This window comes from Cyphomyrmex costatus, unplaced genomic scaffold (genome assembly GCF_001594065.2).
Source record: "Cyphomyrmex costatus isolate MS0001 unplaced genomic scaffold, Ccosl1.0 scaffold16, whole genome shotgun sequence".
Taxonomy (NCBI): Eukaryota; Metazoa; Arthropoda; class Insecta; order Hymenoptera; family Formicidae; genus Cyphomyrmex; species Cyphomyrmex costatus.
In genome coordinates, this window is record NW_017275609.1 from 89,798 (window position 1) to 109,692 (window position 19,895).

Here is a 19,895-nt window from a genome sequence, read left to right on the forward strand (position 1 = left end):
GTGATATTGTTATTGATAAAAAAAAAGAAAATAACGAGAAGAAAGATGAGATACAGATATTACCGTATTATTGAAATTTTGTGCCAGTGTGTGTGTGTGTGTGTGTGTGTGTATGTGTGTATGTTGTGTGTGTATGTGCGTGCGTGTGCCTGTGTGTGTGTGTGTGTGTGTGTATGCGGCATACGGCAAACCGGTACGTCACGGTTGTACTTCCTCGACGTTTCGTGCGTGTAGAAGCTTCGGTTATCCGCGATAGGCATCGTGTTTACTACTACCACTATGCGAAAAAAGAAAAGGAAAGAAAGATAAAAAAATGTGCAAATATAATGCTTATAATACTCATTTATTATAGTGTTAACGATTAAGAAATATATTTTTATATAATTATAATGTAATATTATATACGCGAATACGCGTGACATAGTACACTAATCGATCGAGCGACGGATAATTCCGGCTGCAACGGATCTCTTCCTTACATCCGATACGGGCGCGTAGAATTGTATTTTCTCTCTATCGATACGGACCGCGTTCTCATTCGTTCCCATTTTACAATTCTCCATTTCATCGCATTTCATTTAGTTTCAAGCGACAAGTCGTTTCTAACTGTATCCACTCGTTATAGTGAATCAGTGCGTACTTTTTTCCGTTTCTCGACGTTTTCCTATGTTTTTTTAAATTTTTTAAAAGCAAGCTTTACTCTTTCCAGAAAGAAAAAGAAAGAGAGATAGAGATTTTTGTTTGTAATGTTTCTTACATTAAATATTCAATGAATTTTCAAATCATTCTATTTTGTACTTGCACCAAGAATTCATGAAAGTGATATAATTTCGATGGGTTCAACGAAGAGTTTGGAGCTCAACGAAGCTGTGTCGTTTCCCTAATTAATATCTTGACTTTTTAAATAACTTTACGACCAACAACGGGTTAGAACATCAGGATGGAAAGGCAGAAAACTTACGAAGACAATATTATATACGTATAGATAATATATATATATATATATATATAAAATATATATTATATATTTCCTCTAATTCTCGGGAGCTTTTGCGACCCGCTTGCCTCAATATAATGTACGTACTACTAAATAACGAAACGATAAAAAAGAAGCGTAATATAAATCGCGCCAGCTTTTGTGCATCGACATATTATCTCCCAATAACGAACAATAATGAGATAAAAAAGTGACAACAGCGAAGATAATAATTAGAAACGAAAATAATAAGCGGGAAAAGTGATGAAAATTGTTACGATTGTTGAAGCAACGATTTAATAAGCACCATACGATGCCTTCCGTGAACGACCGAGCTTGCCTAGTTGCCAAGATAAACGAAAAATTACATAAATGTTAGCGCGACATTGTCGTCGAGAGCCGAGTCACCTTCACGATTCTCCTTGATTGAATTACACACGTGCCATCCCCTTTTATTTTCGTTCTTTAAATCGGCAATCGTGTAACGAATAAAATTCGTGAGTAAAGTATAATAAAAGACAGCGAAAAATACCGCTCTCCTCCCTACTCTCCCTTTCAATCCTTTATGAAGAAATCGATTGAACCGATTATATACAAGGAGTATCGCGAAGCGCACGGATTTTCAGACTTATTGTACTCAATGAATACTACATGGTCACGCCATTGAGCTTTTCATTGATTTATTATATTATATGAATACCAAAAATGTGAATTGTATATATACTATATATATATATGAATACTCGAAAACAAAAATACCGCAGACAATAATGTACCGTTTCTTTTTAGAGATTAGACGGCGTAAGCGCATACTATACCATAGTATATATATATATATAAATATATTATATAAATATTGTAAATGTAAAAAGATAAATTTACTATATAAATTGACGTATATATATGTATATATATTATATACACAATTGTGTATGTATTATATATTAGATATATATATATATATACAATTACATTTAATTGACAAGAATAGCGATGTGGATATTATTGTAATAAAACGCAGTGTGAACGTATTCGTACGAGAGAAAGAGGAAAGAAAGGGACAACCTGAAGGTTCTTTTTGACGATGTAGTGCCCGTTGCGCAAGCTCCGAGCGATATAATTTTATAATTAATTCGTAATGTAAATCTTTAAGAGCCGCCTCGCACCAAAATTCCGCAAAACTTAACATAATATTATATTTCTCGAATCAATTAATTGTCACTTATCTGGGAAACGGATTTATTTATAAAATACGTATCAAAGATCTCTCCTATTTTTGAATATTTTATCAGATTGGGGAATTGTAAATTAATATTGAATCACATACAAACTGTTATTTGCATACATAGTAAATTTAAATTTGTGCCACTATTATAAAATATAATTACTGGTAGGAGATATATATATATATATATATAATATAAATTATTCTCAAAAATTATTTTGAAGAATTATTTTAGCTTTATATTTTTTGTGTAGTAAATCAAGTTAACATACTTAATATTTATGTACTTTATTTAAAGTAGGGTAAATAGCGCAAAATTGAATCAAGAATTTAATGAAAATAATTATGTATACGTATAAAGTTTCTTTTATTTCTTTCTCATTTATTACTATAATTCTTTTTCTAAAATATTGAACGCGAAATAAGTAAAAAATTATTCTATGTTTCTGTAAAAGTAACAAGTTCTATTTAAATGAAATTTATTAATTAAAATTATTAAAACTTATTTTTTCTGATAAAAATAGTAATTTTTGCCAATTCCTAGTGTTATGATTAATATTCATGCATATAATAACAAGTAGTAAAAATATTTTCACTTTTCTCGATATTTTAATTGTTTCTAATATAATTATATTCTATGGGAAGAAGGGAAGAGAGATATTTTTAAAGTGAGAAATCTTTCGTTTTTTTCATGATCTAACAAATACCTTTATTGTTATATATATATAAAAGGGACTAAATTACTTGTATTAATTTAATGAAAGACGGTCCTAATTCAATCGTCGACAATGGGCATTTGAGATAGTCGTGTAGTTACAAATTAATATAAATAAATTAATATAAATAAATTAAAAATATATATCGACACGGAGAGATTCTTGCGCTGCGCTCACTATGTCGTTAACTTACGCGGCACTAACAATTCAAACGGGCCGAAACCGCCGTAAGGCCCATGGGACGACGGTGGGGAAAGAGAGGAAATAAAGAAAAAAATAATTGTATTGTGACACGAAGTTCCATCCATAATAAATAAATGAAAATATTATACAGTTAGGCCGACTTTTCCGCCAGTTCGTGCCTTTATTCTGCAGGGAGAAAGAGAGAGAGAGAGAGAGAGAGAATGCAATTTTGGAATCCGATAATCCAATAATAATGTGCTACAATGTAATCGCGCGATAATAAAAGAGCGAGAAAGAGAGAGTGAGTGAGAGAGAAGCGAGAAATCGCGCGAAAGAGTAAACTAGCCAGTTTAAAAAGTAAAAATAAGAAAAGTAAAATGATAGGAAAACGGGAAAACGAGGAATTAAACACAGTGAGATAAATTAAAAGCAGAAAAAATCATCAGGAAGAAATTACACACACTATAAACGCAAGAAAGAGCAAAAAGACACCGGGTTATTGCATAATATACAATATATTTTCGGAGAACGCTGTGACATCCGTATTCTTTCAATTAAAAAAACTGTGTAATAAAAAAAGCGAAGAAACCAGTAAAACGAAGAAAGGAAAATACGTGCGCGCAAATCACACGTGCGAGCGAGAGCAAAAAAAAACGAAAAGAGAGAAATAGAGCGAGGGAGAGAGTGTGAGGTGGAGAGAAAACTATAGCAATTGTTGAACATTCGTTAAATTGTCCTCGTTTCACGATGTAATAAAGGCTATTTTACTTTGATGCCCCGCTGTTGTGTTTCTTGTGTGATTGATAACCCTGGGAGGGAAATTCGGGACGCGTAATTACGTGTAGTTTTTATATAATCGATTTGCAGTACGAGACAAAGTACATTGGTAGAACGTAACATAGTAAATGGCATATTATACATTAACGTGACGTGAGAATAAAAGAGAAAAAAGTTCAGAGACTGAATATAACAAAACATACTTTTATTCTTATTAATATCACATTTACATCTTCCCTGAGGCCTAACGCTTTGAGATCCGACCCCAAATACAGCTTGAACAATTGTACTAAAAAATTGTAGTAAAACTTGAAATTATTTAGTCAAAATATCAGTGGTCTCATTTTCAAACATAAAAAAATTAGTAAAAAAAAGCGCAAAATTAAATTTAACTTAATTTGTTGTAATTTTTAACACGTAATTTTTAATAAAACTGATAGAATTTATAACTTAGATTAAGTTTTTGAAAAAAGGTGACACACACTGTCTATTAGCATAGAATCCTCTAATCATAGTATTTATGTACACTTGTTGATAAATTAAACTACAAAATATAATTCGTAAAAACAACAGGCTCGGATCGCAATGTGTTAACGTTAACAATATAATTCATGACTAATATTACATCGCTAGTTTTAAACACTGAATATCAGCCGCGTCGCCTTTGTATCTATTTAGTTGCCGTAATAGGTGTAACTTCGGTTGCTTACAGTGCGTCGTATGTAATTCGTAAGACGTACACATATTCAGTAAAATTGGTTCTTGCAGACTTTTCAACGGATTTCTATTGACAATTCTCTCAAATAACCACACAGCTGCTTTTAGCTGACCAGTGTATAACAAACACACTGCCATATTATTAATCAACATTACATTAGATGGGTCCATTGTCGATGCAGATTGGAAACAGTTGTAGGCCTCTTGAAAGAAATTCTGCGCAACTGCCATTAAACCGCTGTCTACCAATTTTCTAATACTTGTTACCTTTTCCTCTTTATTAATGCGGATAAGAAATTTTTCTGCTGCTGTAACATCACCAAGAAATAAATGTACCCTTCCTATGGCTGATCTTAGGATACCTATTTGTTCTATCGTCCAATCAGGTAATTTGCACAGATCTTCCAGTATCTCTATTGCAAGAATATAGTTTCTCATGCCGATAGCGCAATTGACGATAGAGACCAAAATTCTAGATTTCCTAGCAGTCCATAATTTTGCAGCATCTTGCTGATCGGATTCGCTGATTTTTGTAAGCACTCTCTCACCACTGAAACCAGCTTGGAAATTGGCTATAATCTGATTGACAGTTGCCAAAAGTTTGAATAAATTTTCTAATGTTTGTTTCGGTTTACCATAGTAAGATGGGATTTCTGCCAGTAATAATCTAAATGCAAATGATGCCATGGAACCTGGTCTGGTGCCATACAATTCAGGATAAAAAGTGAAATACATATCAGGTTTGTCCAAATTGCCAAATGGCTTTGACTCGTTTTCCAGCACATCTATCTGTCGCAATTTGGCCAATAGTGACAGTCTTGTATACCAGAGCTGCAGAGAATGGGGTGTGTGCTTGCTAGGTTGATTGATCTTGCCATAGCCCTGAGCATAGATAGCCAACAGTCTACCAGATAAATTGACCGCTGCTCGATAACAGCTAGCTTGTATCAGATTCCTTAGACCACGTTCATCCTGTGTCACGTCGGACGCTGTGAGCACGTTTCGATGGATATTCTCATCTTCACCTAGGAAGTGGATAGAAGCATTCTTGATTAAATCAGGCATATCGCCTTGTACAGCCAGTCCAGGCATAGTGAGATTCTCACGGTCCAGATGACTGGTGCCAGTCGCAGTGGTTACAATAGATCGTAATATCTTGCGAGTATGTTCCGATGGTATCCATATGTCTCTATAAGCATCATTCAATGTACTGTGCTCGATCCGATCAACTGTGGCATCTAACAATGATGTCGTAGATGTACACAGGGAATCTGTATCAAAGGCGCTTGTTTGTCCACCATCAGACAAGGGATCATAGTCAGAAACTCGATTCACAGTAGCCGATTGTACATCGAATAAACCAGGTTTCTGAAATGCGATAATTTCATCGAAAATCGTGGGCGGAGCACTGTTTAAATAACGACTGATATCTACATTAATATTTGTGTCTCCGTCTTTTGACTTGATGGTGTTATTTTCTGCCATTTCTTTCTTGCAATTAGATTATCTTATTCTAAGACCTCGGATGTATATATGTTACCTGAAAAATATAAATTAACAACTTTTCAAGGATTATTGTTATTCCAATAAAAAAAATCAGATTATGCTTCGTACACATATCAAACTCGAGTTTTTTCCTTTTCTTGTTTATAAACGCCTGTTCTCTTTTTTCTCAATATTTTAGTTTTCACAAAAATTTAAAAAAATTCTGTAGCAGATACTTTACAAAATTAAAGTTGTCAAACCGTCAAAACTCTCAATGCTAATTATTAACAATGAAAGGTTATTCTCTAATTGAGGTTATATGTCCTAATTTCTAAGTGCGTGTTATCAGCGCCACCAGCGGATCAGAGTTATAGCTATCCGAGCCAATCCGAACTACGTTCCAAAATATTGCTCATTCGCCAATCATCCGCATTAAGCAGCCATTTGTAATACCAAGAAATCAGTCTTATGATTGGTTACTAGATCACGTAATGACAATAACCAAACAGAACATCGATCTCTACTGGACTCTACTGGAAACCTTTTTTGAAGCGACAAATCGGGCAATGGTAGATTATAGGAGCCTACAGACCAGCGGCGCAGCGGTGAAGCGGCGAGCGATAGCCAATGAGAGCCAAACGTAAGGCGTAAACGTAATCAGTAAGCGAATTGACCAATCACAGTTGAGAACGTAAACGGCCGCCTCTTACGTCTCAACTGTGATTGGTCAATTCGCTTACTGATTACGTTTACGGCCTTACGTTTTTCTATATGCCATGGGCTTTAACGAGTTATAAAATACAGGGCTGCTTTCAAAATCATCATCTGAGTGCACCCAGGTGTTGTGTTATCCTTGTTTATCATTCGTGTAAAACAACATCTGGTTGCATCCGGACGACGATTCTGAACGTGTACCCCAGAGGCTGGTCTGTAGGCTCCTAAAAAAGGGTGCGTTCCAAAACTTGACTCTATCAACTCCGAGTATGTTTTATCTTTGTTATTTATTGAATGATGAATAAGGATAAAAGATCCTCGGAGTTGACAGAGTCAAGTTTTGGAACGCATCCAAAAGTTGAGCGGGACAAGTTTAGTACGGTTTAAAATCGTTTGAATTATTTAAAATATTTTCTGTTATTAATGTATTTTTTTCTGACAACACAAATGACCGTAACAGATATTTAATTCCGGACAAAACCTACAGAAGCGATGATGGCCACATTATAACTGATTACACAGCGCGAGGAAGCTTGAAGTACATTTATTGCACGAAATCTGGCGAGCGGGTAGTGAAGATTTGGAGGTTAATTGACGCGCGAAGATAAGCCGGCTTTGACGAACACGATGATTGAGACAGACAAAAAGGGCTGCAGGAAGTTACTGATACAGCGGATGACCTTGGCCGTCATTACGAGTACAATATTGCAACTATTCGTCGTCTGTTGTGTCGTTCTACTCACGAATCTAAGCACGGACTATGCACACTGGCTCGAGGAAACTTGGACCATTGTAATGTCTCTCCGAATGTGGGCTTATTTCATCGTTATTACTATGGTGACCTTTCTGCAGAGTTTTTTCTGCAGCAAAAGTTATCTGCATCCTCCATTGTACTATAAGAGCAGATTTGCCAAGATGTATATGTCTCTTAGGATTCAAAGCTTACTTCAACGAGCATTGTATATTGTTATCGGTGGTATCTTGACCTGGTTGCACTTGTCATTGAAGAAAGAAAGCTATAACTCTTCGACTGCTGCCTGTAGCATTGTGTATGGGACATATCTAGAAGAATACTACTTTCTGCTATTCAGTGGTCTATGGAGTGGACTGTATTTTTCGCTCAAAACTGGCAATTTTAATGAGAAATATTTTCAATTTCCTATTATAGCGCAATCCAAATTTTTTCAACTGAGACAAAGATTTTATACCATGCTTCCAACAATGATGATTTCCTCCATGTGGTCGACTCTGTATTTCATGTCTATTTATTATTTCATGGGATCATATTTCCGTGAAACGTTATTGTCAGTTTCCATGCAGATGGAGGTCAAACCTTTAGATTCTGTATCTAAATTATTAAATCTATCACTGATATTGCAACTGTGGCTTTATCAATTTATATTTATATTGATTATCAACAACACAAACACGCTATTTGAAATATATCTGACTGAATGGGCTCCATTCAAATTTGGCTTGAGTGGTGCATACACTCCTGATAGTTCACAGACTACCCTTATTGATGTACTATCAATGGACAAGATACCTATAATGCAGCACTTGGGTTACTTAGACTTGGTTACCTTGGCTCAAAAGGAGAAAATGAGAAGAAATATATTATTTACACTCAGCCAACCAGGTGGTCATCCATATAATTGGAACTGTATAGTGCAAAAGAGTACAAACCTTCTCGAGAAGTTCTCGTCGGACCTCAATGCGATATCTACAAAATCTCAAGATCAATCCTGTTATAGCACATTGACAGCAAGAGTCCCACAAGTTCAGCAAAGCAAATATATATATCAAATGCGGAAATTAGTACAAGATGCAACACCAATGTTAGTATCAGAAGAAGATACAAGGGAAGCACCTTACAGTGGTTCATTTATTCGAAAGTTTATCAAGCAGAAAAAAGATGCTTTTATAGCATATTTGTTGTCTAAACCACTTATCAATTACATCTTTGGTGAACAAGATGACAATAAAATTCGTTATACTTTACAAAATGGACAATTGGTGATTTGGGCAGCCGAAGCTATTTCATCTTTGACTGTCTTTTCACTAAGGGAAGATTCATATGGTATTGTACAAAAAGATGTACCACTCATCATCAACACTCTGTTGTCTGTGAAGCAGGCTCTGGACAAACTACCAAAATCAGCTGTGCTTGCAAGAAAAATGCAAGCAGATGATAAATTAATTAGGGAAATTTTTACATCTTTACGAAGTGCGATAAAGCGTAGTTTATATAGAATTGTTACAAACTTTGAACCATACATTAATGACTTGTCTCTTGAACTTCCAATAATAGAACAATTGCAGGGCTTTCTTAATTATAAGGAATAGTTTATAAATACTGATATCTTGTTATAAAGTGTATTTTTATGATTAAGAGATTTTGAATCTGCCAAAAAACACTATATTTTAGGTTTATTAAATTCGAGTTATTTTTTTCAATAATTACATTTATGTATTAAACATGTGTTATATTTATTATACTTATGCGCGCGAAGAAATAAAATATGTAAAAAGAGGATATAGATAAAAATTTCTGTAATAAAATATACATGTTTAAGTTTATAATTGTATGATTATATTATATGTATAAATACAAACAGAGAGCAATATATTTTTCGTCAAGTATATACTTTTAATTTGTAACACATGTGAATAAATAGTTTGTTTTTAATTTGAGGATTATCTTCTATTATTAGTAATTTTTTTTAGATAAATGATCAATTTTAAAGGGGTTATAATTTTGAAAAAATAAAACATTTATAGTAAATTTTAATTATTAAATATTTACATGATACAAAAATAATTTTTGTCTATTTTACATTTTTTTAATATTTTGTACAATACTTAAATTATAAAATAATTTCTCTTGTAGTGTTAGCCAATTTTTCGTTTGTGCCTTCTGGATTTTCCGTAGATAATTTCGTAATGTATTGTTCTCAGAAATTGCTGTACCATGCCACTTTAAAAATACTGCCAAATACGCTTGTGATAATTCAAAATCTGTCTGTCGTTCCATCATACAAAGAAGCATTTGCATAAATTGTATCATTGACAGTTCGGCAGAACTCTCGTCTAAAGACAACGATTGAATTTCGAAATCAATGTTGCTGGGACCCATTGCCTTCAATTTCTCTATTACGTCTGAAAAATCGTTAGTATTGACTGATTGCAGACTCTTGTTGAACGAAGTGAGATTTTGTAAGGCTGGATGAACAAGGGTAGTTTCAGTGTTCTTATTGGTTTCAACGTTCGAAAAATCGAAGCGCAGTTGCAACGATGGAATCGTAGGTAAGAAAAACGGCGCAGTTTCTGGAACTTTAGGCGGCTGTTTCGGTTTATTTCTTTTTTTAATGATATCGATATCGAGTAAATTCTGCCATCTGGATTGGGCCACGGCGGACATGGTTATAAGATCGCTATCTAGCTGATCAGGAGACACATAATCAGGCTCTTTGATAACATCATCTTCATCGACTTTCTCGGCTTCTACAGAAGATCCAGGAAGTCCTACCTCAGGTATCATATCGTCTTTATTAATGGCCTTTAGCGACACATGCGAATACAGCATACGATTCGACCATAAGAAGATTCCTATGTTATGTACATGCACGGTCGCAAGAAATTCTGCCGTTGGAGAGAAACTTAAAGATATGCAAGCTTCGGGAACCTACAAGAGACACAAGATTCATCATTAATACATATTTTCCACAATCCAAATAATTAAAAAATTTAAACAATATTTAGAAAAGTGAGAAAAGAAATATGAGTAAATGGTAATCTATAGTCTGTCTTATATGTATATAAGAGTGGTCAACTTCTATAAAAAAATATATATTTTTATATGCACGTATTTAAAAAAAAAAAAACAGCTTCGTAGAATGATGTATAAACGACATTCATTTTAAATTTTTTAAATATGCTTTTTTTTTACTAAAATTTAAACTGTAGCTAATAATAATACATCAACCAAAAAGGTGACATCAATCAGTACAAAAAAGTTGGCAGTGCATCTCTTACTATGAGTAATAGTGATAACGCTCTTATTGGACACACTATATTTTGCAAGAATCCATCTATTTATCTATTTATTTATAATTCTGAAATAACATTTACCTGAAAAATATCTATTAAGTGTGATGATGATATGTCCCACGTTCGGATAGTACAATCCATTGATGCTGTGATTAACCACCTAGAATCAGGATTAAAACATGCATCTGTTATTCGTCCTTCGTGTCCTTGAAAGTGTCGAACTATTTTCCTTGTGTCCAGATCCATTAAAATAATATCAAAATTTTCTAAAGCTATAGCCACAAGAGAACTCTCATTGTGACAACGTATCCATTCAATTGATTCTTGTATTTCTAATATCGTTCTTGCCATAATTATATCTGAAAAATAAAAATTACATCAAAATATCATTTACTTTGAAGGAAATATAATTAATTATGGTACAAGTGTTACCTTTTCTAGGTTTAAAATCCCAGAACTTAATTTTTGCGTCTTTGCCAGCTGTAATAAGAGTTTTATTTAAGTCGTCAATCATAACACCCTTAACAGGACCTTTATGAGCGCCATTCTCATTTCCATAAGATGCTCTATGTATTCCTGATTGAATGTTAAATCTATCAACATGACCTGTGTTATAACCGATTACAACAAAGTTTCCACATCTTGTTAAACATAAACTAGTCGCAATAGCATTGTAATTGTTTTTAAATCTTTCGGGAAGTAACTTCAGGTCACCCATCTTCTGAAGGTGAGATGACCACGTAGTGACCATACCCAAACCAGAATGAGCTGCTGCTATATTGCACCATTCCTTTTCTCGTGTTACTTCAGATGCAAGTACAGTCACTGGTGGCATTAACATTGGATCATCAACTGATAGACCCTTTTTTTTAGAAGCTTTTCTGTTAAATGAGGCTCTACCTAAACTCTTGTTCAGTATTTCTGTGACAGTAGAAAACATGCGAAGAGAAGAATCACCGCCTGTGGTCAACATGTAATTACCATCATTTCCATAAAATCGAACAATCGTTGGAGGTTCAGCATGGCCTTCTCTAATCCTCAAGAGTCTACCAGCTCCGTCGATCATATCAAATATCCATAGTTTTAGAGAATTGTCAGGTGAAGATGAAACCAATAATGGTTCATTAGGTATGTATCTCAAACCTGTGACAGCAGCATCATGTGCATTACAGAGCTGGCTCTCTACCATTTGCTGCTCTAAATTCCAGAACACAATCTGTCCACCTAAACTGCCTGTTGCCATGATAGGGTGACCATCCGTACGAAAGCTGATAGATATCACTGGACCCCAATCTTGTACTAGATCAAAGATGGTTTCATCATACTTGAGATTGTGCAAAATAATATGGCCATTATTCAAACCTATAGCAGCCACATCTATCGCAGGCGCTTGCTCCAACACAATCACGCTACTCTGCCATCCTTTGAATGTATAGATCATCTTAGTTATTTTGATATTCCAGAGCTGTAACTGGCCCTGTTCGCTGCCCAGCAGAATCTTGTTCATATAGGTGTTAGGATGCATCAGCGCAGTTATCTTGAAAATGTTATTGCTGAAATTCAACTCCAGCAAAAGATTTTCCTCTTTTATGTCCCAGACCTTAACGGTGCTGTTCTCGTCGACAGAGAGCAAATGTGCGCCGAATGGTAACAGAATATGGACTGTACAGTCATGACCTTTGTAGGTATGTTTCAATTCAGTTCCTCTACGCCACGCGTAAATGTTATTCGCACTAGCCGTGTATACGTGAAATGTATCCGTAGCCAAGCAAGTGATATCATCAACATGCAGACGTGAGACACTCAGAAGAGTAAAGTGTTTACAACTGTAAGTGTGGAACGCTTTACCTACACATGTGACGATAAAATGCTCCTTTCTTCTGATAATGTACCTCGTAACAACAGGTACATGATTACTAACATATCCGAGCGCTCGATTCCGCGCAAATATTCTACTTTGTACCATTCTATATTATTCTATATTACAAAAAAGACGCAATCGCGAACGTAAACGCAATCTCCAATCACTAGTGTGATACGGGCATAGACATAATAGATAGACCAGTGTTGCCGCAGGTCGAAAAATAAATTCACTAAATGGGAGCCTGAAAAGTTACTAAAATGTCTGAAAAATCACCAAATGTGTGAAACGATCAAAAGAAAAGGTTTTTACAGACTTTCAAATCGTATCGGAAATGTGCCACGTCTCAAATAATTTGTGAAAACCACGTTTGCCATATATATTCAAATATATTTATACTCGCATACATTATAAAATTACTATAAAAAAAGATACACTTAAAAAAATAATGAACTTGTTACGCATTAACTATTACATTCTTTGTAACAACATTCGGTGCATTATGAACGACAACTCTGTCAGTTATATATATTTTAAAATTAATTTAAATAAGATTTAAAAACCCACTAACCGCTCATGGGATACTACGCTTAAATCGGGGTCGCATTTAAACATGTACTACAAATGGAGCCTTCCATTTGCTCAGCGAGCTCTTGAACCTATTTGGTTCATATTTTTAGATCTAACGGAATACGCCAATCACGTGCAAGAACTCATGAGCACTCAGTGAGCGGTTATCGTATTGCACCCATTGGGTGGATCCAGAAACACGACCGCTCACTGAGCTCTCAATAAGCACTTCCATCTGATTGGCATATTCCATTAGATCTTGAAAAATAAACCAAATAGGTTCAAGAGCTCATTGAGAGTCTTTTCACCAACGCCGATTAACTTAATCGACGATTAGTCCATTGGAATTGACCAATCGCATCTGTCGTCAAAACTAAATGATAAATGCGATTGGTTAATTCCAATGGACTAATAGTCGATTAAGTTAATCGGCGTTGGTGAAAGAGGCCCTGGAGCGTTCAGTGATCGGTCGTGTTTCTGGATGCACCCATTAATTATGAGTTGATTCGTCATTGTTGACTGTATCAATTGTTTGTTAAATGAGATCATTCAAAAACATTTGTATAAATTTACGCATAAACTATTAAAACCAATTAGAGCCATGATTTACGTCTAAACTATTGCTCCCGATTATAATAATTGTCTTATCGTAAAAGAATTTTATCCTCAAACTAATATAAGGTTTGGAACAAAAATTGATTCTAATTTGAACATTAAAAATTAAAAATTAATGAATTAACCGTGATTTGAAATATTCGAAAAGTGCATTTCAGAAGTTGAAGTAATTTTAAAATATATCTGTTTCAATATGACAAATACTGGTCTATTGGTTCTAACAAATCCTTCGAAAATGAAGGGATTACTGTTCATAATCGAGAATCAGAAAAGTCTAAAAACTTTGTACATCCAATATCTTCCAGGGAAGAATATTTTTGCAGGAAATTATAACTCTACAATATTACAACAAAAAGATCCTGAGTATTCTAAGACGATCATTGACATATACAAAAGTATTTCTACAATCGCTTCTGGTCTTGATATTCGTGTTTTGCTCACAAACTTGAAATATCCCAATAGATCTATTATAAATACTAAAAAACCTGTAGAAGTAGTTATCTTTGATCAAAAGTGTAGTAAAGAAGATGCAGATACATTCATTCAGAATTGTTTAGCAAATAAGTCGGTGAATTATCATTTTATTAACCACATGCTTGGTACACATCAGAACTATTGTAAAAATATAAAATATGATGCTCAGAAAATAAAAACTTACAAAAATGTAGTACTAGGTGGTACATTTGATCGATTACACAATGGACACAAGATTTTGTTAAGCGAGGCTGTACTGCGATGTACAGAAAAACTTACTGTTGGTGTGACAGATACTAACATGATTACTGGTAACAAATTTTTATAATTACTTAGTTTAATTGAGATTTATTTTATAATGTATAATAATGCTTTTGAATAATTTTTAGATAGAAAAAGTATGAAATGATTTAATGATATCACAATTATACAATGATATATTTAGACATCAAATAAATATTTTTAGGTAAAGTGTTATGGGAACTCATACAACCATGTACGCAAAGAATAAAAAAAGTTGAAGAGTTTTTGGAAGATATAGATTCATCAATATCATACAATGTTGTTCCTATTAATGACATTTATGGACCTACTAAGGAAGATCCAACATTTGAAATGATAGTTGTAACTGAAGAAACAAAACGTGGAGGTGATAAAATCAATGAATTACGTTTGCAAAAAAATTTGAACAAATTGGATATTCATGTAGTAGAGTTAGCAGCTGATGAAGACCATAAAGAACATGAAGAGGCTAAAATTAGCTCTAGTAATCACAGAATGCGATTACTTGGTACATTACTTCAAGATCCTGTAGGTTTTATACTGAATGTTTACAATATAACAAAATATAAAATAATTCTCATATGAAATTTTCTATATATATATATATATATAATCTTATTTAAATTGCATTTTATTACGTAATTTAATAATTTAATATTTCTTCTATTAGAGAAAAAGTAAAGTCTTAAGATATCATATCTTAAAACCTTACATCATTGGTTTAACGGGTGGTATTGCAAGTGGAAAATCTTCAGTTGCTGAAAAATTGCAACAGCTTGGCGCTGGTCTTGTAAATTGTGATAAATTAGCTCATAACTTATATTTACCTGGAACAGATTGCTTTAATAAAATAATTGAATATTTTGGCTCTTCTATTCTTGACTCAGATGGATGTATAAATAGAAAGTTACTTGGTGACATTGTGTTTAATAATAAGGTATTTGATGTCTTATATTCTATAATATTTAATATATATATTATTTCATACAAGTATTTTACATAGGAGCAATTAAAAAAATTGAACAAATTAATTTGGCCTTTAATTCTACAAGAAGCTAAAAAAGAAATAACTATTTTTTATAAGAAGCATCATTATATTGTTGTACTGGAAGCAGCAGTTTTAATTCAAGCTGAGTGGCAAAATGAATGCAATGAAATTTGGACTTGTATTATTCCAGAAAATGAGGTTAGATGTCTTCGTATTTCACAGATAAATTATATTTTACCTATGCATATATACTAATAAGAATTTGTTTAGCTATTATATTATTCCAAATTTTATATTTTATATTTAAATATACATATATTTTTATAATTGTTTATATAATCTAAATCTTTTCATAAATCTATTATTTTTGTAGGCTATAAAACGAGTTATGGATAGAAATGGATTGTCTGAGGAAGCAGCAAAGTTACGAATTAACATGCAACCAAGTACTATGGAGCAAGTTAAGGAAGCCAATATTGTTATATGTACTTCGTGGAGTTATGAAAGAACCCTGGTACAAGTAGAAAGAGCATGGAGAGAATTAATAAAAAGGATTTAAACAAATTCTAGGCTTTTTGATAAATAACATTTAATTATTTTGTGATATACAATTTATAATTAAAATATTGATGTGCATTAATGAGAGAAATATTAACTGGATATCAGAGATACATAGATATTAATAACAAAAAAGAATACTATTTTTTATTACTTGTATAATAGTTATAAAAAGGTATAAACATTATTTAGCAAATAATATATTGTCACTCATTATCAGTTTTTCTTCTTTATCTTCATGCCTTGTTATTAGAGCACTTAGAAACAATCGAAAATCGGCTTTTAATTTGTCACCACCATCGTCCACATTGCATTTCACATGAGAGACATTAGAAAAACTAGATACTTAAACACATGTAATAATTAAAAAATTAATTTATATACATGATATTTTTATTTTAAATTTGGAAAATAGAGAAAAATTTGATTTAGAAATCGAAATTTTGTAAAAATTAAATTATATATATTTAAGCACTTACAAATATTTTTTGATGCGCTGGTTGCGGTATTATCAGGATCGAAGAAGAATATTACACAACTATTTGGCCCTAATTTAGCTCCGCTAACAAAATAATCGTAATATTCTTTCAATTTTCTTGAAGAATCCTGCATTTTTGCACTGTACACTAAAATTACGCCGTCTACATCTTTACGTATAGCTGGCCAGCAATTTTTAAACCTGTGAAATGTATTTCTACAATATCTTGTCTCTCTTTCCTTTAAAATTAAATTTTACAAAAGCATTTATAATGTTATTTACTTGTAATTTCCACTGCAGTCCCACAACTCGAGATCTTTCGAGATGTGTTCATTATTTACTTCAATATCATTAATTTCAAATTCTAATATTCGAACACCTTGAGTTGGATGATAATCAAACGGAATTTCTGTAGCCTCTGCCAAAAAATTTGCTATTGTGGTCTTTCCGCTCTAAATAATAAGCATATATGTATATGTATGTATACACACACACACACACACACACACATAAAATTTAATACATGTACAAGGAATGAAAGTTACTTTTTAAAAGTAACAAGTTACAGTTGCTCGATATCGAGTAGAAAAAGTAATTACTTATCGTTATTAATAATGATTTTAGTAACTCGTTACAGTAACCGTTACTTGAAAAAGTAACTTTTCATTATTTTTAAAAAATCAGTTTAAATGTTAATAAAAACAAGATACAATGACACTCCAACTTTAATTTTTTTACTTTTTTTTAGAAACATTTAATAATTCTGAAACATGTACAATATGCGGCAAACTGAAATGTCTATCCGATATATCACGTAGAAATGTAAAATAATTCCAGTTGAATTGTATCCAATCGCGTGTGCCAAATAATGATAAAAGTAATTGTAAAATTCGTTACCGTTATAAGAAAATGTAACTACGTAACAGTTACAAAAAAAAGTAACTCAGTTATCAGTAAAGTTACCCAAAAAGTAACTTGTAACTATAACTTCGTTACAAATAACGAGTTACTTCTATTTCTTGTATTATATTTATATACGTATTTTAGATATTACATAATTTTGACGAAATAAGACCTGATAATAAAACGTTTTCATATCTTTTTAAAAATATTTGTTCAAATATTCAATTTATGGATAATCTTACCTCAGTTGGTCCTACCATTACTAATTTTAATGTGTGCATTATTTAACAATAGTAAATGCAAGTATGTGTTAACATTCCATTGCATCTGATGAGTATGTACAACAATATAGAATGCATTGTTTGGCAATTGTTGCTATAACAACCGTTGTCTAGATATATACACACAACATTATTAAGAAAGCAATTGAAGACATATTATACGATTTGAATTGAAATTATATCGAATACATTAAAAATGCATTAAATATATATATATATATATATATATATTGCAATAGAAGTGCATACAGATTTATCTAAAGATTAATTATTTAAGTTTAATTAATCGCGACATTAAAGAGAATGAGAGTGTTGCCAAAGATTTCATTAAAATGTAGAAATAAGCAATTTGTAATAAAGTACACATGTGCTTATTTAAAAAAATTATCTATTTTGCCTGTACTTTTTGAAACAACTGGTGTTTTTTTTAATACCAGTTGATTGTCTTATTGTTCGTAAAAAAGTATTAAAGTACAATTATTAAAAAATTAATACGAGTAGTTTACGAGACATTTAATATTTGATATCAATGTGTCAGAATGAAGTAAAAATATAAATATCGAGAGAGAGATCAATACTCTTTCTCTCGCTTTCCCTCCCGCCCTCTCATGAAGTGAACGGTAAAGTTCATGAAATGTTGGCAATAGTAATGGATTACGACACGGCGATAACCTGTAAACCTATATATCTCTTAAATTAAACTATTAATTTTTTGATATTTCTATCTTAGTATTTTATATACAGAATATTTAGAGAATTAATGCAAAAAATATCATATAATTCTATTTTAAAAAGTAGAGATGACCTTCATATATTTTTGGCACCTCTACCTAGAAGAAAAACAACGCGACCAACACACATAATCCTCAAAAATCGTTCCATTTTTATCTAATTTTTTCAAAAATAAAAATGATAAATTAAAATGGGACATCCTATATATTACTTGATTGATTCATGAATGATTGCTCAATCTTTGTAAAGTATTTATAATAAATTATTAAAGAAATATACGAACTATTTCTTAAGTTACATTATATATAAATTTATTTTGATATATCTTGCAAGTATTCACTTCAACATGTATTGCAAAATGTGTAAATTATACATAAAATATGCAGAAAAGATGAATATACGTCATTTGTAAAGTTATGATAGTTTATTGAATACATTAAATGTTTAATACATTCGTTACTGTTTTTTTTAACAGTATATTTAACACTATGTAATGCAGCCATAGATTATGTATAACCATTATTATTGCAATAATTAACATATGATTATATAAAATAAAAATGTAATTTGATTACGGTTATTTGCTCATTTAAAAATGTGAAGTACATTTTGCTATTGTGATGTAAATTACTTACAGTAAAATTTTTCTCTAAAATTCTAAATGAAATTATGTAAAAATATGTTTACTAAACAATACTTCAAATATAAGCTACAAATAATTCTAACATGTATTTTATTACCCACTAACACATATCATCATATTTGTATGGTTAATTAAATAATTTGATGTCCAACTTCTTATAATATTATTTTTTCTATAAGCATTCCGAATATTATTAAGTAGCGCATCAAATGTACATTTTTTTAAACAATCATATTAATTATATATATTGTATAATTATATATTTAATTGTATATAATTCAGATCTGTCCAAAGCTAATTTGCGAGTTAAACACTTTTTCTTCTATATCGTCTCGAGCGAAATAGAGAGAAAAAATAAAAAATCAGACGCCAAAGCTCTGTCTAATGACTAGCTACTCTATCATTTTTATCTTCTATTTATCTCGTTCAACGAAATGATGGATAGGAAGTTTTGAGCTCTCAAACTAAATTTTGGACAGGCCTGAATTATGTATTATATAACTGTATAATTATTTATGAAAAATATACATTCTTTGACAAAAAATTTCGCATAGGTCTAAATATGGGGATAGTTTTCTCGAGAACAATGACAGATGTGGTTCGACGCGTAGGACCTTTCTCGTAAGTATTATTGAGAAAAATCAAGATAGTTCTATGGCATTTTGTC

At 32.1% G+C, this 19,895-nt stretch overlaps 5 protein-coding genes across 5 annotated transcripts; 2 read left to right on the plus strand and 3 right to left on the minus strand.

The window, feature by feature from the left end:
- Positions 1–4,415: 4,415 nt before the first annotated feature.
- Positions 4,416–6,236, minus strand: LOC108771526 (trafficking protein particle complex subunit 12). Its single transcript, XM_018536840.1, has 2 exons — positions 6,209–6,236; positions 4,416–6,134 (listed from the first exon to the last, which is right to left on the minus strand). Exon 2 carries the CDS (start codon positions 6,077–6,079, stop codon positions 4,499–4,501), a length of 1,581 nt encoding a protein of 526 aa, XP_018392342.1. The 5' UTR covers positions 6,080–6,134; positions 6,209–6,236; the 3' UTR covers positions 4,416–4,498.
- Positions 6,237–7,145: 909 nt separating this feature from the next.
- Ndc1 (Nuclear division cycle 1) lies at positions 7,146–9,139 on the plus strand. Its single transcript, XM_018536844.1, has 2 exons — positions 7,146–7,169; positions 7,254–9,139. Exon 2 carries the CDS (start codon positions 7,421–7,423, stop codon positions 9,137–9,139), a length of 1,719 nt encoding a protein of 572 aa, XP_018392346.1. The 5' UTR covers positions 7,146–7,169; positions 7,254–7,420.
- A 487-nt stretch (positions 9,140–9,626) lies between these two features.
- On the minus strand, positions 9,627–12,809 carry LOC108771521 (WD repeat-containing protein 36). Its single transcript, XM_018536835.1, has 3 exons — positions 11,276–12,809; positions 10,925–11,202; positions 9,627–10,478 (listed from the first exon to the last, which is right to left on the minus strand). The coding sequence occupies exons 1-3, from the start codon at positions 12,807–12,809 to the stop codon at positions 9,627–9,629; spliced, it is 2,664 nt and encodes an 887-aa protein (XP_018392337.1).
- Positions 12,810–14,020: 1,211 nt separating this feature from the next.
- On the plus strand, positions 14,021–16,226 carry Ppat-Dpck (Bifunctional Phosphopantetheine adenylyltransferase - Dephospho-CoA kinase). Its single transcript, XM_018536841.1, has 5 exons — positions 14,021–14,674; positions 14,830–15,173; positions 15,316–15,582; positions 15,649–15,831; positions 16,007–16,226. Exons 1-5 carry the CDS (start codon positions 14,083–14,085, stop codon positions 16,190–16,192), a joined length of 1,572 nt encoding a protein of 523 aa, XP_018392343.1. The 5' UTR covers positions 14,021–14,082; the 3' UTR covers positions 16,193–16,226.
- Positions 16,227–16,375: 149 nt separating this feature from the next.
- Positions 16,376–17,832, minus strand: LOC108771513 (intraflagellar transport protein 22 homolog). The gene is made up of 4 exons (XM_018536824.1): positions 17,815–17,832; positions 16,952–17,121; positions 16,671–16,870; positions 16,376–16,536 (listed from the first exon to the last, which is right to left on the minus strand). The coding sequence occupies exons 1-4, from the start codon at positions 17,830–17,832 to the stop codon at positions 16,376–16,378; spliced, it is 549 nt and encodes a 182-aa protein (XP_018392326.1).
- Positions 17,833–19,895: the final 2,063 nt, after the last annotated feature.

Excerpts from the sequence above, each read along its gene's own strand:
- LOC108771526 (XM_018536840.1), bottom strand. The coding sequence starts at position 6,079 with ATGGCAGAAAATAACACCATCAAGTCAAAAGACGGAGACACAAATATT.
- Ndc1 (XM_018536844.1), top strand. The coding sequence starts at position 7,421 with ATGATTGAGACAGACAAAAAGGGCTGCAGGAAGTTACTGATACAGCGG.
- LOC108771521 (XM_018536835.1), bottom strand. The coding sequence starts at position 12,809 with ATGGTACAAAGTAGAATATTTGCGCGGAATCGAGCGCTCGGATATGTT. Across the intron at positions 11,203-11,275 it reads GGATTTTAAACCTAGAAAAG|ATATAATTATGGCAAGAACG; the intron begins GTAACACTTGTA and ends TTTATTTTTCAG. Across the intron at positions 10,479-10,924 it reads ACTTAATAGATATTTTTCAG|GTTCCCGAAGCTTGCATATC; the intron begins GTAAATGTTATT and ends TGTCTCTTGTAG.
- Ppat-Dpck (XM_018536841.1), top strand. The coding sequence starts at position 14,083 with ATGACAAATACTGGTCTATTGGTTCTAACAAATCCTTCGAAAATGAAG. Across the intron at positions 15,174-15,315 it reads GTACATTACTTCAAGATCCT|AGAAAAAGTAAAGTCTTAAG; the intron begins GTAGGTTTTATA and ends TTCTTCTATTAG. Across the intron at positions 15,832-16,006 it reads GTATTATTCCAGAAAATGAG|GCTATAAAACGAGTTATGGA; the intron begins GTTAGATGTCTT and ends TTATTTTTGTAG.
- LOC108771513 (XM_018536824.1), bottom strand. Across the intron at positions 16,871-16,951 it reads GACTGCAGTGGAAATTACAA|GTTTAAAAATTGCTGGCCAG; the intron begins GTAAATAACATT and ends TACATTTCACAG. Across the intron at positions 16,537-16,670 it reads CAGCGCATCAAAAAATATTT|TATCTAGTTTTTCTAATGTC; the intron begins GTAAGTGCTTAA and ends CATGTGTTTAAG.